The 14,881-nt window shown below is 53.5% G+C and overlaps 1 protein-coding gene across 1 annotated transcript in view; it reads right to left on the minus strand.

Moving 5' to 3' along the window:
• The window catches only part of AHCYL2 (adenosylhomocysteinase like 2), a 78,037-nt gene extending 68,055 nt beyond the window's left edge, over nucleotides 1-9,982 (minus strand). Inside the window, exon 1 of the mRNA XM_065679047.1 lies at nucleotides 9,540-9,982. Within this exon, the coding sequence (XP_065535119.1) occupies nucleotides 9,540-9,938 (399 nt within the window). The 5' untranslated portion in view covers nucleotides 9,939-9,982. The remainder of the gene's footprint in view (nucleotides 1-9,539) is intronic.
• Between the last annotated feature and the right edge of the window lie 4,899 nt (nucleotides 9,983-14,881).

Consider the following 14,881-nt stretch of genomic DNA (forward strand, 5'->3'; position numbering starts at 1 on the left):
TTAAGGCCAGGCTGGACACAGGGGCTTGGAGCAAGCTGCTCCAGTGGAAGGTGTCCCTGCCCGTGGCAGAGGTTGGAGCTGGAGGAGCTTTAAGGTCCCTTCCAACCCAAACCAGTCTGGGATTCTATGATTTTATTATCTACTCAGATAATAACAGCAGATACCAAGTCAGGAGTGGGATTTAATGCCAGTGAAGAGCAGAAAGATCAGGGCAGTTTAGTATTACAGAAAGCCACTTCCATTAACACCCAGCTTGTGGATGTGAAATGCTGGAAGTTACAGCAGCAATCCCTCATCCTGGAATGCAGAAATTTGGGGTTTAAAGCAAGAAATAAAGAAATCCACCAACCCATGTTAGCGCATTCTGCAACCAATAATAACGCTCTTGTCTGATGCTGAAAGGGATCCAAGCAGATTTCCCCACCTCCCTGAACACTGAGGTCATGGAGAGAACTCCAAATCTGAGCCAGCAAGCTTTTGGGTAGCTGGGAACAAAGCTTGCTGGGAACAGATACCAGCATGGACCACATTCAAGTTGGTTTCTCAAATTGGTCTTTGAGTCATTTTTATGGAAACAGACCATTCCCAGGGTTTTCTCACACGACTTGAGGATTCAGCATCAATCATTTCACCTCTGCAAAGCAAACAGCAAAGCTTCCTAACTGCCAGTTGAAGGCATGCTCAGGCTGCTTCTGTTTTTAAGGACATGCTTTTGGAATAAAATTGGGAATAAGAGTGGTTCAGCACTTCTGGGAAAGCAGCTCATTTTTCAACTGACTTCCCTCCTCTTTCTGACTCTCATGAAAAATGCAGCTGCCTGTCAGGAGAAAGGAAAAATACCTGGAGTTCCAATGCTGCCACCCCTGCAATTTAAAGCAAGGTTGGAACACTGCAGTACTCAACATTTCACATCGGAAAACGCTGAAATGCTTTCGGAAAAACATTAAAGCTGACCAAAAACACAGAAGGAAGGTTAATCATTCAGCCTGAAGTCACACACACAGAAGAACTCGTCTCCATCAGCGGACAGAACACTAGGGTTGGATTTGCTGATGCTTTGCTGTTGGGAAGCTGCAAAGGGCAGAGAGAAAGAGGCAGGAGGCTTCAAGAAGAACAAGGGGGTTGATTAAGCTGTTAAATGCTGATCCATGTAATTAAATTCTCTATTTTAATTTGCCAGAGTTGTTATAGACATGTCTATGCAGGGAGGTGCAGACAGACTGGAGCTGGAGATGGATGGACAGATGCCAGCTCAAGTCCAGAAGCAGCACAGTGCTGCTGTGGGCTCACAGCAAGCGTTGTTCTGATGCATCCTGAAGGGAACAAGACATAAAGTGACTCATCTGGGACCAATTCAGCATGTGCAGCTGAACTGCTCTGCCTGCATCTGTTCGGGCACGTCTGAGGCAACAGCAGGCAGAAAAGTTCACCCTCCGTCAGCTTCTCACATCAGACCACGAACTGTAAGAGCATCATCACGTCATGGCTCCCGATCCAGGAGCTGGAGACAAGTGAAGCACTTGCAGCTCCAAGTGAAGCTGGTGGGAACTATCCTTCCATGACAGAGGTTATGGACACACATGGGGAAAAAGGTCACATCATCTCCGCTTCATAATCAAATCCCAAACACAGGGACATGAGGCATTTCAGTGCATCAATCAATTCAGTGCTACAAACCCGAGATGAAGTCGCTCCATGTCTATAAAGGCTGGAAAACACTTCACACATTCAGCATTCCTGAGCTTCTCAAGGGAGCAGAGGAATGTTAATTCCAGGCTCTCACCCACCCTGGCTGCTTCTGCAGCCCTCCAGTATTACATGTGCAGCCTTTCATCTTGGGCAGAAACAGACCACAAGCCTGACCATTTGATTCTGGGGAAAGAGCCTGGAAACGTCCTCCACTTCAGGGCCTGTTCTGCTGGTCAGTGAGCCTGTGGAAAGTCACACAGGTCAGGTTAAAGCCATTCCCCTTGACCTGTCCCTACAGGCCCTTGGCCAAAGCCCCTCTCCAGGTTTCTTGTAGCCCCTTTAGGCACTGAAAGGCTCCTGCTTTGATATTTGCTCTCTTCTTCAGTTTTGCAGATTGAAAGCAGAGGTCCGTGAGTAGAACCTCAGTCACGTGAAGGAAACATCCTCCTTGAAGTGCAATAGCTGGGCTCTTAAATCCCAATGTAGAGACAGGAGCTGCAGGCAAGATATGAATCTGAATGATGAATGGAAGGGAGACAGCCCCAGAAATAAGGCCCAGCCTCTAAATAAAAACACTGGAGGCTGCTTCCTTTGAGTCCCAGCAGAACTGTCAGGTTCCAGGGCTTCAAGTGAGCAACAGACTGACGAGGAGGAAAAGGGTGAATTAAGGATAAAATAGGCTTTAAATATTCTTGCACGAAATCCTCTGTGTTCAGGTCTGCAGTTAAAAGCAAAAAAAAATGCACTGAAATGCCTCAATTTGTGTCTTGAGAAGCCACAGAACAAAATGGCAGTGTTCAAGGCCAGGTTGGACAGGGCTCGGAGCAAGCTGCTCCAGTGGAAGACGTCCCTGCCTGTGGCAGGGGGCTGGAAATGGATGCGCTTTAAGGGCCCTTCCAACCCAAACCATTCCATAACTGCATGATCTATAAGATAATTACGTGGCTGAGTTTGTGCCCTTCTGCTGCAGCAGCTCTGCACAACATTTGGAGCACTTCCATCCTTTCAATCTTTAGTTTCCTTCAATGTAACCAGCACTGCCTGTCCCAGCTGAACTCGTTCCTTCCTTTGCAGTTTTACCTCCTTCTCTCCCATGTTTGAGTTAAATCGCCACACTGGTTTACAATTCACTAGAGTATAAAAGAAAACCTAAAAGGTCAAACTTGGCTCTGAAAGTCCCAATTGCTTTCCCTTGCTCATCTTTCATGCATCAAGTGAAGGGCAAAGCTAAGACAAGACTTAATTGCTTGTAAATTCAAACAGCAGGTTCTGTCCCTTCAGGAAAGATACAGACACAAAGATCATGATGTGTTTCAACACCTGAGAATGACACAGAGCTATGGTGCCACAGCCTCTTGGCAAATATGAGCTTGCTACTGACAGTGGGAAGGTCTGAGGTGCCCTGGACTGCACCCAGCCTCTCATTTCAGTGTCACTGAAGTGTTACAACCTGGCACTTACTCCCATTCACAGCCATTATTTTCCTATCCTTTTCTCCCCCTTCAACATCTTTTCTGCTCTGAGCCTCCATCCCAAAGGTTGATGTATTGATCTCTCCACAACCCCAAGCAGTCACAATGCAGACACCTTCTAAAATTCAGCTCCACACACTCACAGGGAGACAGACCCTGAGCATTAGAGGAAATAAAAGCATATGGCCTCCAATGATAAGATTTTCCTAAATGGAATTCAAACCACACTCATCATGAGCAGCTCTTGGGAATTACGCCTCGGGGGAAGCATTTATTACCCAGCAGAAGTGATCACTAGGGGTTAGAGTGAAACAGAGCAAATAGAGAACCAATGCACAAGCACGGAGCCAAACTAACCCCTCTGCCCCACAAAACAACATGGGAATGTCACAAGGACTTTCAATTCACAAGGGAAAAGCTCAGTTTTCATTGCAGGCAGTGAAACCTGCTGGGAGCCAAGGTCAGAACCAGCATTTAGACAAGCCACAGGAGAGTCACGGATGGTGTTAGTGGAATGAGCCCTCCCAGCCGCTTTCAGTCAGCTGATGCGCCGGTCTGGCGAGCAGCAGGCATTTAGTGTGCTGTAATCCCTTCTCCAAAGGCTTTTCCAGCGAGGAGTTTCAGGAAGGTTATCCTCAAGCAGTGACATTATGCACCTTAAGAGCCTGTACCTCAGTTCTCCACAGCCACTGGCTCTGCAGAGGAGGCGGAGCACTGGGAAAACAACCTGTGCTCTGCTCAAGCCGCTCTAAACAAAGCCACAGCAACAACAGCAGCAAATCAATCCCTTCCAGTGCTAAACCCTCTGCTTTAATGATGCCAAGGAGCAAAAGGACACAGCTGGAAATTCAAAGAATTGCCTGAGCTTTCCATACGTAGTGGCTGGGACAATAAAATAATAACCTTTTGCTTTCAACTGGCATGTGTTTAATATACAACTCACAGCCACACAATTGCTGTCCCAGGAGTGTTCAACAACCCTCACTTGCCAAGTAGTTAAGAATCATTAAACCAAGAAGTGCATCTGGTTGAGTGCATGTTCTTCTTATGGGGGCAGAGTGCCATTACAAGGCTAAGACCTCCCAGCTAATCACTTCGGGAGGCTTAATTACAGCTCCTTGCTGGCTCCCATCCCACACATACCAGTGCTTCCACAAGTTCTGTGGCTTTTGGATGCTTTGATCTGGGAGTGCCCCAAGAATCAGCCCAAAACCTACATGGCCACCACCCCCTAAAGGGAATGAATGATCATCTAATCATCAAAAACCCATTCAAATCTACAGCACTGAACGATTCATGTGCCTCAGGGCTTTGACTCACATCAAGAATGAGTTTAGCCCCAGACACCTGGAACTGTTACTCAGCTCCATGGCTGCCCTGGCTCCAGGAGTGAAGACGCATCTCCTGAGTCACCCCAAGGCAGTTGCTGCAGCATCCCATCACACAGACTGGTGTCCTGACCAAGCCAAATCAGCATCCAGCTGCTGCTGGAGAGGCCTTTCCATCCCTCCCGCTTCTCCCGCACCATTCCCCGCTCCTCCTTGACCCCGCAACTGGAAGGAATCATACCAAGAGAAAACTAACTCCAAGTGAGAAGGTTAATGCAGTTTGAGCTGCTTCATCTTGGAGCCATGTGAGGTCTTGGCAGGCGGGGAAGAAGGGAGGGTCAGGATATGCAGCCAGAGGCAGGAGAAGATCTGAGCCACCCCTGAAGCTCAGGCCACGAGCCCACACCTCGGTTACAGGTCAAAGAGCCTCTCACCAGCCCACGTCAGAGGCAGCGAGCTCCGAGGCAGCGCCAGACAACCAGCGGCTGGCTAAATCTACCTGTGTCGATGCACGTAAAGGTCACAGCCACATCCATTAGTCAGAGATGGCTGTAAAAGTCAAGTCCAATGTCATCTCAGAAATGAGGCTTTCTAGCCATTTCCTGAGAGCAGATCTACAGCAGGAACACAAAGAGAACAAAAACGTGATTACAGAGATCTTGTTTCCAAGGAAAACTACAGGCTGGGGGAGACTGGTTGAGCAGCCCTAAGAAGAAAGACTTGGGGATGCTGGGTGAGAAGCTCCCCATGGCCCAGCGACAGTGTGCACTTGAGCCCAGAACCCCCCCATGTGCTGGGCTGCACCCCCAGAGCGTGAGCAGCAGCTCAGGGAGGGGATCCTGCCCCTCTGCTGCGCTCTGGGGAGACCCCCCCTGCAGTCCTGATCCAGCTCTGGGGCAGCAGCACAAGAGGGAAGTGGAGCTGCTGGAGAGAGGCCAGAGGAGGCCATGGAGCTGCTGCGAGGGCTGGAGCAGCTCTGCTCTGGAGCCAGGCTGAGAGAGCTGGGCTGGGGCAGCCTGGAGAAGAGAAGGCTCCTGAAGGGGAGACCTGAGAGCAGCTCCAGTGCCTAAAGGGGCTGCAGGAAACCTGGAGAGGGGCTTGGGACAAGGGCCTGTAGGGACAGGCCAACATAGAAAGAGTTTACAGCTGGGAGTGGTATAAGAAAGAACAATCACAGCTATTCACTGGCAACTCTGTGCTGGGGTCAGACCTATGAAATAAACATTTGGTCACACAGCTCTCTAAGAACACATGTTAAAACTTCAAGGAAAGGGATAAAAAACAACACAAAACCCCAGTATTTTCAATCTATTAATCAGTCAAGAAAAAAACTACAGAAATTTTGTCTTCCAGGCTTACACTGTGAAGAACTACAGCTCAATTCATTTCACTACCAAGTTGAGATGACCTTCTTATCTCTTTTAAACAGACTTTTACCTTTATTCCAGGTCCTAAAGATCTATTGGATCCAACTAATAGGAAATTTATCTGCTTCTTTTAGACTTATTTTTGTACTGAACCTTCTTCCAACAGATGCTTCAGCTCCACATGCCCAATTTTCAGGCACAAGGATGGGAACAATCTCATGGCGACCAAATATGATGGTGCATTTAAGTAACAGGACTTTCTAAGGAACAGCAGAAAGGACTCGGGACTCATAAATCTGATAAACAAGGCGCCCAACAGCCTCTCCTGTTTCTGGAACACACACAGGAAAGCAGCAGCAGGGAGGAGAAGGAGAGGGAACAGTACGTCCTCCCAGATAGCCTCCATCAACACATCCCGCTTCCTTCAGCGACCAGATTGTCGGCTCCGAACCAAACCCAGCACCCACTGCAGCGGGAGCCAGCTGGGAGCTGCGCTGCTCCATCAGATTCCTGGCTGCTCCTCCCGCATCCAGGCTTCTCCTGAAAGCCTGGCATCCACCACTTCTCTTAACAAGGCACCCTCTGCTGCTGTCAGGGGTAACCAGGGAGAGAGATGCAGATTCCTTCAAGATGTTTTAAGACAACGGCCCCATCATAGAATAGTCAGGGTTGGAAAGGACTTTAAAGCTCATACAGTTACAACCCCCCTGCCGTGGGCAGGGACACCTCACACTAAACCATCTCACCCAAGGCTCTGTGCAACCTGGCCTTGAACACTGCCAGGGATGGAGCACTCGCAACCTCCCTGGGCAACCCATTCCAGTGCCTCACCACCCTAACAGGAAAGAATTTCCTCCTTAGATCCAATCTAAACTTCCCCTGTTTCAGTTTGAACCCGTTACCCCTTGTGCTGTCACTACAGTCCCTGACTAAGAGTCCCTCCCCAGCACCCCTATAGGCTCCCTTCAGGTACTGGAAGGCTGCTATTAGGTCTCCACGCAGCCTTCTCTTCTCCAGGCTGAACAGCCCCAACTTCCTCAGCCTGTCTTCACATGGGAGATGCTCCAGTCCCCTGATCATCCTCGTGGCCCTCCTCTGGACTTGTTCCAGCAGTTCCATGTCCTTTTTATGTCAAGGACACCAGAACTGCACACAATGCTCCAGGTGAGGTCTCACGAGAGCAGAGTAGAGGGGCAGGATCACCTCCTTCGAACCCACTACCACAAAACGTTTTGGGTGGAAGGGACCTTAAAGCCCATCCAGTTCCAACCCCTGCCACGGGCAGGGACACCTTCCACTGGAGCAGCTTGCTCCAAGCCCCTGTGGCCAACTTGGCCTTGAACACTGCCAGGGATGGGGCAGCCACAGCTTCTCTGGGCACCCTGTGCCAGCGCCTCAGCACCCTCACAGGGAAGAGCTTCTGCCTAAGAGCTCATCTCAGTCTCCCCTCGGGCAGGTTAAAGCCATTCCCCTTGGCCTGTCCTTGCAGGCCCTTGTCCAAAGCCCCTCTCCAGCTTTCCTGCAGCCCCTTTAGGCACTGGAGCTGCTCTAAGGTCTCCCCTTCAGGAGCCTTCTCTTGTCCAGGCTGACCCAGCCCAGCTCTCTCAGCCTGGCTCCAGAGCAGAGCTGCTCCAGCCCTCACAGCATCTCCATGGCCTCCTCTGGCCTCTCTCCAACAGCTCCCCATGTTGCTGCCCCCAGTGCTGGATGCAGTTGCATCCCTCTGGATTCCATCCTTTCCCTCCAGTGTGTTGACTACATCACACAGCTCACTGTCACCAGCAATCCTGCTGAGGGTGCTCAATCCCATCAATACACCCCTTCGCTCCTGAAGTCAGTGATGCAAACATGTCATCTGATGTTGGGCTCCTCTCACCAGAGATGTGCTGGACTCCAGGAGGGGGTGCAAGGAGAACCCCCTTTCTGTTGTTTTACCAAGGAAAAAGAAAAGACTAAGGGTTTAGAAGTATTAAAGACACTTGAGGAGAAGTATGAATACCTTGAGCATCTCTAAAAACAGAGAGATGGGATCAGTGTATCAAATGGAGAGAGTTCCAGACACCACGGATGGAAATCACAGTCTTAGAGGAAAAATGTCCTTTACTAAGGAACTGACCCCCCAGCAGGGAGTGCTAAAGAGATGAAGAAGCCCTTGATTCAGTCCCCTCTTACAGGGACACATTCCTCCCTACAGAGCCTGTATGAGAGGCTCCAATTTCAGGCAAGCCACACAGTTATGGAGACAAACTCCCTCATCCTGGCCTTCAGAAAGGAGAGGAAATATTAGGGCGATGGTGAAAGAGAATGGAAGTCCACTCAGATGTCCAAGAAGTCTTCACCTCAAAGTTTCGCAAGTAGGGAGGTTCCCATCACAACACTTTTCCCCCTGTATTCCCCAAAAGGTTCTTTCACCATAGTGGAGAAATCGTTCTCCCAAGATTTCCAAAGGGAGAGGTGCCCTCAGGTTGCTTCCACTCTGTGGAAAACATGAGTTTCTCTACAGCCATCAATGGAAGGACGTATGGCTGTATCTGCAGGAGAGTACATGCACACCCCTGCTACAGGGAGCATTTCCATCCATGGGATCATCCACCTGAGGAGCTCAGATACATGTGCATGTATCTACACAAACAGGTCACAGCATGGACACCGGCGTGGGCATCATCTGCCTGCAAATGCCTACACATGACACAGGGCTGCCTGTGCACGTCTGAACCCATCTGTGTCCGTGAGGATACGGCAACACACAGACATACGTGTAAAGGCACAAGCGCACGCCTGAGCACGCACATACGTGTGCCTATATGCACAGAGGTGCTGCTCTGCCACGTCCATAGCTGCACACCCAGCGCACAGTCACCGGGCAGACAATGATCCACGTGCTCTCTATGTGCAGCTCGACGTGCCGGCGCGAGGCCACGGGTACCCCTGGGTGTGTGCACACAGCGATACGCACAGGTACACGCCTGTGCACACATACATCCATGCCGGAACCTCGTTATCCCTCATGCACCAGTGGCACAGGCAGCTCTATAGGTTTTTATCTGGCACATATCTCCCTTTGCAAGCAAGCAGATAACCCCAGGGACATGAACCCAACGCGAACCCACACACACCCCGGAGCTCACGTACCTGGCACCGGCGCTTCCCACAACCCACACGCACCCCGAGCAGGGTGTGCACGCAACCACCGCGCACCTACGCTCCTTGTACACCGGTGTGGAAGTAAGCAGGCACGCACCCTACAAGGGAGGCACATCTCCAGGCACGCATACAGCTAACACGGACCCCCATGTGCTGGTCATACATGCCCACGGGCACACCTAGAGCCCACGTCTGCATGCGCACCCCACATACATCCATCCACAAGGGCAGAGGCACACAAAGAGCAGATGGGACCCCATGGCCCCGGAGGAGCATGGCCCCAAAGCACAACCACAGCTTCGAAGCAACCCGCGGCCGCAGGGTGCAGCCCGGGGCACACCAACACCCCAAACCCACACACCGGGACCGCCGCACCGCGCCAGCCCCTATGGGGAGGGAGGCAACACGGTGTCCCCATGCACCGGGACGGCCCCCCCCCCCCTCCTCCCCGGTGTGCGTGTAGGGGTGCCCCCGGGGACGGCCCGGTGCGGGCCCCCCACGCCCACGGATGGGCTCTCCCTCCCATCCCTCCCCGTTACCTTCTTGACGGTGCGCGGCGCCTCGCTGACGGTGCCGTCGGGGCTGACAAGCGCCTCGGCCGCGGCCCCGCTGCTGTCGTTGCCGTCGCGGTGCCGGTGCTGGGGGTGATGCGGGTCGCTCCGCTTCATAGCCGAAGCCTGCGGCACCTTGGCGGCTCCCGGAGGCAGCCCGGCGGCGGAGGACGACAGCCCGGGGCAGCCGCTCCCGGGAGGCCGCTCGCTGCAGGACGGCGCCAGGGCCGCCTCACGCTCGGGGGCCGCCAGCGGGCAGGGAGCCGCGGCCACGCCGTGCCCGGGCGGGTGAGCGGCCACCGGCTCACACGGCGGCCCCGCCGCTTTATCCATGGGGCCGCTCAGCTCCTTCAGCTCCACCGCCGGGGCCGCCACCTGCACCGACATCGCCGCCGCCTCCGGCCCCGCCGAACACAGACCGCCCCGCGCCCGCCCCTCAGCGCCGCGGGATATGCCGGGACACGCAGTCCTCCCGCCCGCCACCGCGCCGGGACTACAACTCCCGGCAGCCTCCGCGCGGCAGCCCCAGCGCTCTCCCTGCCCGAGCCGCACCGCGGGGGCTTCTGGGAAATGTAGTCCTGAAGGGGGGGCCGCCCTCTGAGGAGGGGGCAGAGCCGCAAAATGGCGGCGGCAGGAGGTGCAGCTGTCCCCTCCGCCCTCTTCCCCGTGGAGAAGGCAGGGTGGTTTTTCACGTTTTAATGGATGTTTGCGCGTCTTGGCTGTGAGCACCCAACAGGGCTCTGGCTCTGCTCCTCCACAAGTAAAACCCACGGAAACCAAGAGGGGCTCTCGCATGAGGGAGGCACGGGAGAGCCGTAACCGCGGGGCCCCTCGGCGGGTCAGGGGCACAAGGACACACCAGTGTCACTAATGCACCGCGTTGGCCTAAATCCGGTTCATCGCGAACGTGACATTTAGGGAAGGGGAAGTCAAACACATCCTCTTACCGCATTAGGATTGCTGTGGTCTCCAGGCACAGGCCAAGGACTGAAAACTTGTGCATTTTGGGCTGTACTCAACATTCCTATCTCATTTGAAGGGCAGGAGCTCGTATCCAAGATACTGGGATGGTTGGAAGCAAAAGGAAAGTTTCTTGATACCAAAGGGGATGTGAGTGGCCAAGCAGCAGGGATGCGGAAGATCACGGAATCACGGAATCCACCAGTCTGGAAAAGCCCTTTAATCCCATCCAGTCCAGCCGTTCCCAGCACTGCCAAGGCCACCACTGCCCCATGGCACTGAGGCCTCGTCTCCACGCTGTGTGAACACTTGCAGGGACGGTGCCTGCAGCCCTGCCCTGGGCAGCCTGTTCCAATGCCTGAGCACCCTCTGGGGCAGGAATTGTTCCTCAGCTCCATCTAAACCTGCCCTGGTGCAGCTTGAGGCCGGTTCCTCTTGTCCCATCCCTTGTTCCTTGGGAGCAGAGCCCAGCCCCTCCTGGCTCCATCCTCCTGTCAGGCACTTGTAGGGAGCCATCAGGTCCCCCCTGAGCCTTCTCTTCTCCATCTGAGCCCCCCAGGTCCCTCAGCCGTTCCCCATCACACTTGGGCTCCAGGCCCTGCACCAGCTCCGCTGCCCTTCTCTGGCCCCACTCCAGCCCCTCAATGTCTCTCTTGAAGTGAGGGGCCCAGAGCTGAACACATGATTTGAGGTGCAGCCTCACCAGTGCCCAGTGCAGGGGCACAGTCACTGCCCTGGCCCTGCTGCCGCACTGGTGCTGGTACAGGCCAGGATGCCGGTGGCTGCCTGGCTGCCTGGGCACAAGCTGCTCACGTTCAGCTCCATCAATCTGCACCCCCAGCTCTTTTTCCGTGAGCAGTTTCCAGCCGCTCTTCCCCAAGCCTGGAGCGTTGCAGGGGGTTGGTGTGGCCCAAGTGCAACAAGAAGATGCTGTTAAAGGGAGAAGCATGAAATACTGCGGAATACCAGGATCAACCAGAACCCCCCCGAGTCAGAGACATTAAGGACAAAATTAAGGCAAGACTGCAATGACCAGGAGAGTTTCTGATTCCCAAGTTACCACCTGCTGCCCGGAACCTTTGCGTTGAGCTGTGTTTGGGATGAGCTGGCTGCGAGCTGAGGCACAGAGAGAGGAGGAACCCAAAGAACCACCTGCTAAATCAGGAGGCAGCAATCAAGGGGCAGCAAGACCTGAGAAGCCAAAGGAGGGTTTGATGCTTGGAGAGAAAGAACCTGGTTGGCAGCTGATGACCAGTTCGTAAAAACTCACTGGGAACAGGAGGAAAAATGGTTTCAATATATATATGTTATATATCATATATATTATATGAATATGATATCTAATATTGATTATATTATATACAGGTAGCAGCTGAACTGGATGGAGGTGAGGAGAATAATACCAGAGACAGGGAGAGGATGAAGGGAGGAATGTGTGAAGGGGATTGAAGTTAAAGGAGAAGCGGCACATCCCTTTGTGCATGGAAGGTTTGACTTTATCCAACTAATGCCATTTCCTTACTGTGGTGAGACCAGAACGTGCGTGCGGGTCTCGCAGCACATCATTCCCTAGGATCAGAAAGCTGTCTCAGGCAGATTGCAGGCTCAGAAGGGGTCTCTGAGAACAAAACTCTTTCAAAGCTGCTGTGGGAGGGATTTGGAGTGGGAGTAGATGAATATCCCTACCCCTAGAGACACACTTGAGCCGTCAGAGAAGAGCAGGATCCATGTATAGCCCCAGCTCCTGCAGCATTGCGCTTCTGCTGCAGAGTGTGGCTTGTCCTGACGCCCAAGGCAGAAATCCTCCAGGTATTACCATTTCCTAGTGCTGTGGAGCCCACAATCTGACCAAAACCTGCCTGACCTGGGGTCTGGGGGGGGACAGGGGGGGACACGGGGACACGGATGACTGCTGCTTGGGCGAAATCCTGACCCTGAGTTTGGTCCTGGCTCGGTACAGGATCTTCCCCACACTCGCCCCGCTCTCCTTTTGGAGAGATAAAGCCGTCAGAGCTTGCCAAAGCTCCAGGAAGCACCACACACAACCAGAGCAATGTGCTGGGCTGGGCTGGAGGATTTATCTGGGAAAACAAGGGCTATCAGGAGAGGAAGGAGGAGGCCGTTTGGTTTGAGGGAGGATGGAGCAGTTGGAACAATCGGGGCTCTGTAAGAGCCTGGCTCCTTCCCCGTGTGCAGCACGGCACAGGGAGCGGAGACGGGCAGCAGGGCAGGAGTGCTGCTGCCTGGGAGAGGTGGGACACCTTCACACAGAGCAGCCTTTGAGAGGTGAGTCTGTGCCTTGAGAGACATGGCTGCGTGTAGATCTGCATGGGCGATGGGCTGGTTTCTGCTACCAGCGGTAGAATCATAGGATCATGGAATGGTTCGGGTTGGAAGGGACCTTAAAGCCCCTCCAGTTCCAACCCCTGCCACGGGCAGGGACACCTTCCACTGGAGCAGCTTGCTCCAAGCCCCTGTGTCCAACCTGGCCTTGAGCACTGCCAGGGATGGGGCAGCCACAGCTTCTCTGGGCACCCTGTGCCAGCGCCTCAGCACCCTCACAGGGAAGAGCTTCTCCAACCTGAACTTCCCCTGTTTCACTTTGAACCCATCACTACAGTCCCCGATGCAGAGTCCCTCTCCAGCATCCTTGTAGCCCCCTTCAGACACTGGAAGCTGCTCTGAGGTCTCCACACAGCTTCTCTTCTCCAGGCTCAACAGCCCCAACTTTCTCAGCCTAAGGATGGCCACAACAATGGAGTTAAGATAGAAAGGAGTCAGATGCAGGATCCTGGATCAGAGGCAGGCCACCTGAGGTGTGTGGTGATGCTGGGCACCTGACTGGAAGTTGACCAGGCTAGTTACGGGGTCAGCAGAGCCCAAACAGACCTTCACAGCCTGGATTTGCCCATTCTTGTGATGTTCAGTCCTAAAAGCAGCCCTGGAACATGGAGCCGGCAGCCAGATGTGTGCTGGGGTTCGGGATGGAGGGCAGGAGTGCTCGTATGGATCCTTTGTGCCTCCTTGATCCCATTTAAAGGGAAGAGAACAGCCCTGTGGCATATAAAGATCCACCTGCAGAGCTCACCCAGCACCACTACAAAGGCCTGAAGCTTCCAGAGACGAAGAAAAGAGGGAAAAGGGATATTTCTATGGAAATTTCTCAAGTCAAGACTCCAATACCCCACTGTACGGTGAAAGACACGGTTGTGCTCTCACTGTGATATATATAATCCCAAACCAGAAGTCAACGCCACCCTACAACATCAGCTCTTCTGACTCCACCTCTGGGACAACAGATAGGAATATCAGCTGATTCAGCCCATCCCCACCTAATGGCATTTGGATATTTGATAGGAGCAATCCCATTTTCCTGCAGTTATTGGTTGGTTCTGCCCACGTCCCCAGGACCAGCCCATGCCGTAGTAGTTTTGTTCATTTAATTACAGCAAAGGCAATCAGACGGACAGACAGTGCCAACGTCTGTCCCCAGGGGCCAATGGTTAAATGAATTCCTCCTGAATAGTATCCACATTCCTTAGAAACTCCCTGCCTGGCCCTGATGAACACTCTTGGGCTGTTCAGGAGATGGGAGACCCTCTGTGGTTTCATCTCCTGCACCTCCAAAACCACTTAAAGGCAGAACACTGGGATAGGGATGCCCACGAGTGTGGAATTCCTCTCACCACACTTGATTTATATGAAGTCTTTGCAGTCTTCACCTGTGAGTTACAGCCTCTCACTGAGCACAGCACGGGGGATGCCTGACAGACAGACAGACTCATGCACAACACTTTGGGGGTGTTGGGTCAGGAGAGGCTCCCCATGACCCGGCTTCAGTGGGTGCTTGAGCCCAGAACCCCCCCGTGTGCTGAGCTGCACCCCCAGAGCGTGAGCAGCAGCTCAGGGAGGGGATCCTGCCCCTCTGCTGTGCTCTGAGGAGACCCCCCTGCAGTCCTGATCCAGCTCTGGGGCAGCAGCACAAGAGGGACGTGGAGCTGTTGGAGAGAGGCCAGAGGAGGCCATGGAGATGCTGCGAGGGCTGGAGCAGCTCTGCTCTGGAGCCAGGCTGAGAGAGCTGGGCTGGGGCAGCCTGGAGAAGAGAAGGCTCCTGAAGGGGAGACCTTAGAGCAGCTCCAGTGCCTAAAGGGGCTGCAGGAAAGCTGGAGAGGGGCTTTGGACAAGGGCCTGTAGGGACAGGCCAAGGGGAATGGCTTGAACCTGCCCGAGGGGAGACTGAGATGAGCTCTTAGGCAGAAGCTCTTCCCTGTGAGGGTGCTGAGGCGCTGGCACAGGGTGCCCAGAGAAGCTGTGGCTGCCCCATCCCTGGCAGTGCTCAAGGCCAGGTTGGACACAGGGGCTTGGAGCAA

This window comes from Lathamus discolor, chromosome 1 (genome assembly GCF_037157495.1).
Source record: "Lathamus discolor isolate bLatDis1 chromosome 1, bLatDis1.hap1, whole genome shotgun sequence".
NCBI lineage: Eukaryota > Metazoa > Chordata > Aves > Psittaciformes > Psittacidae > Lathamus > Lathamus discolor.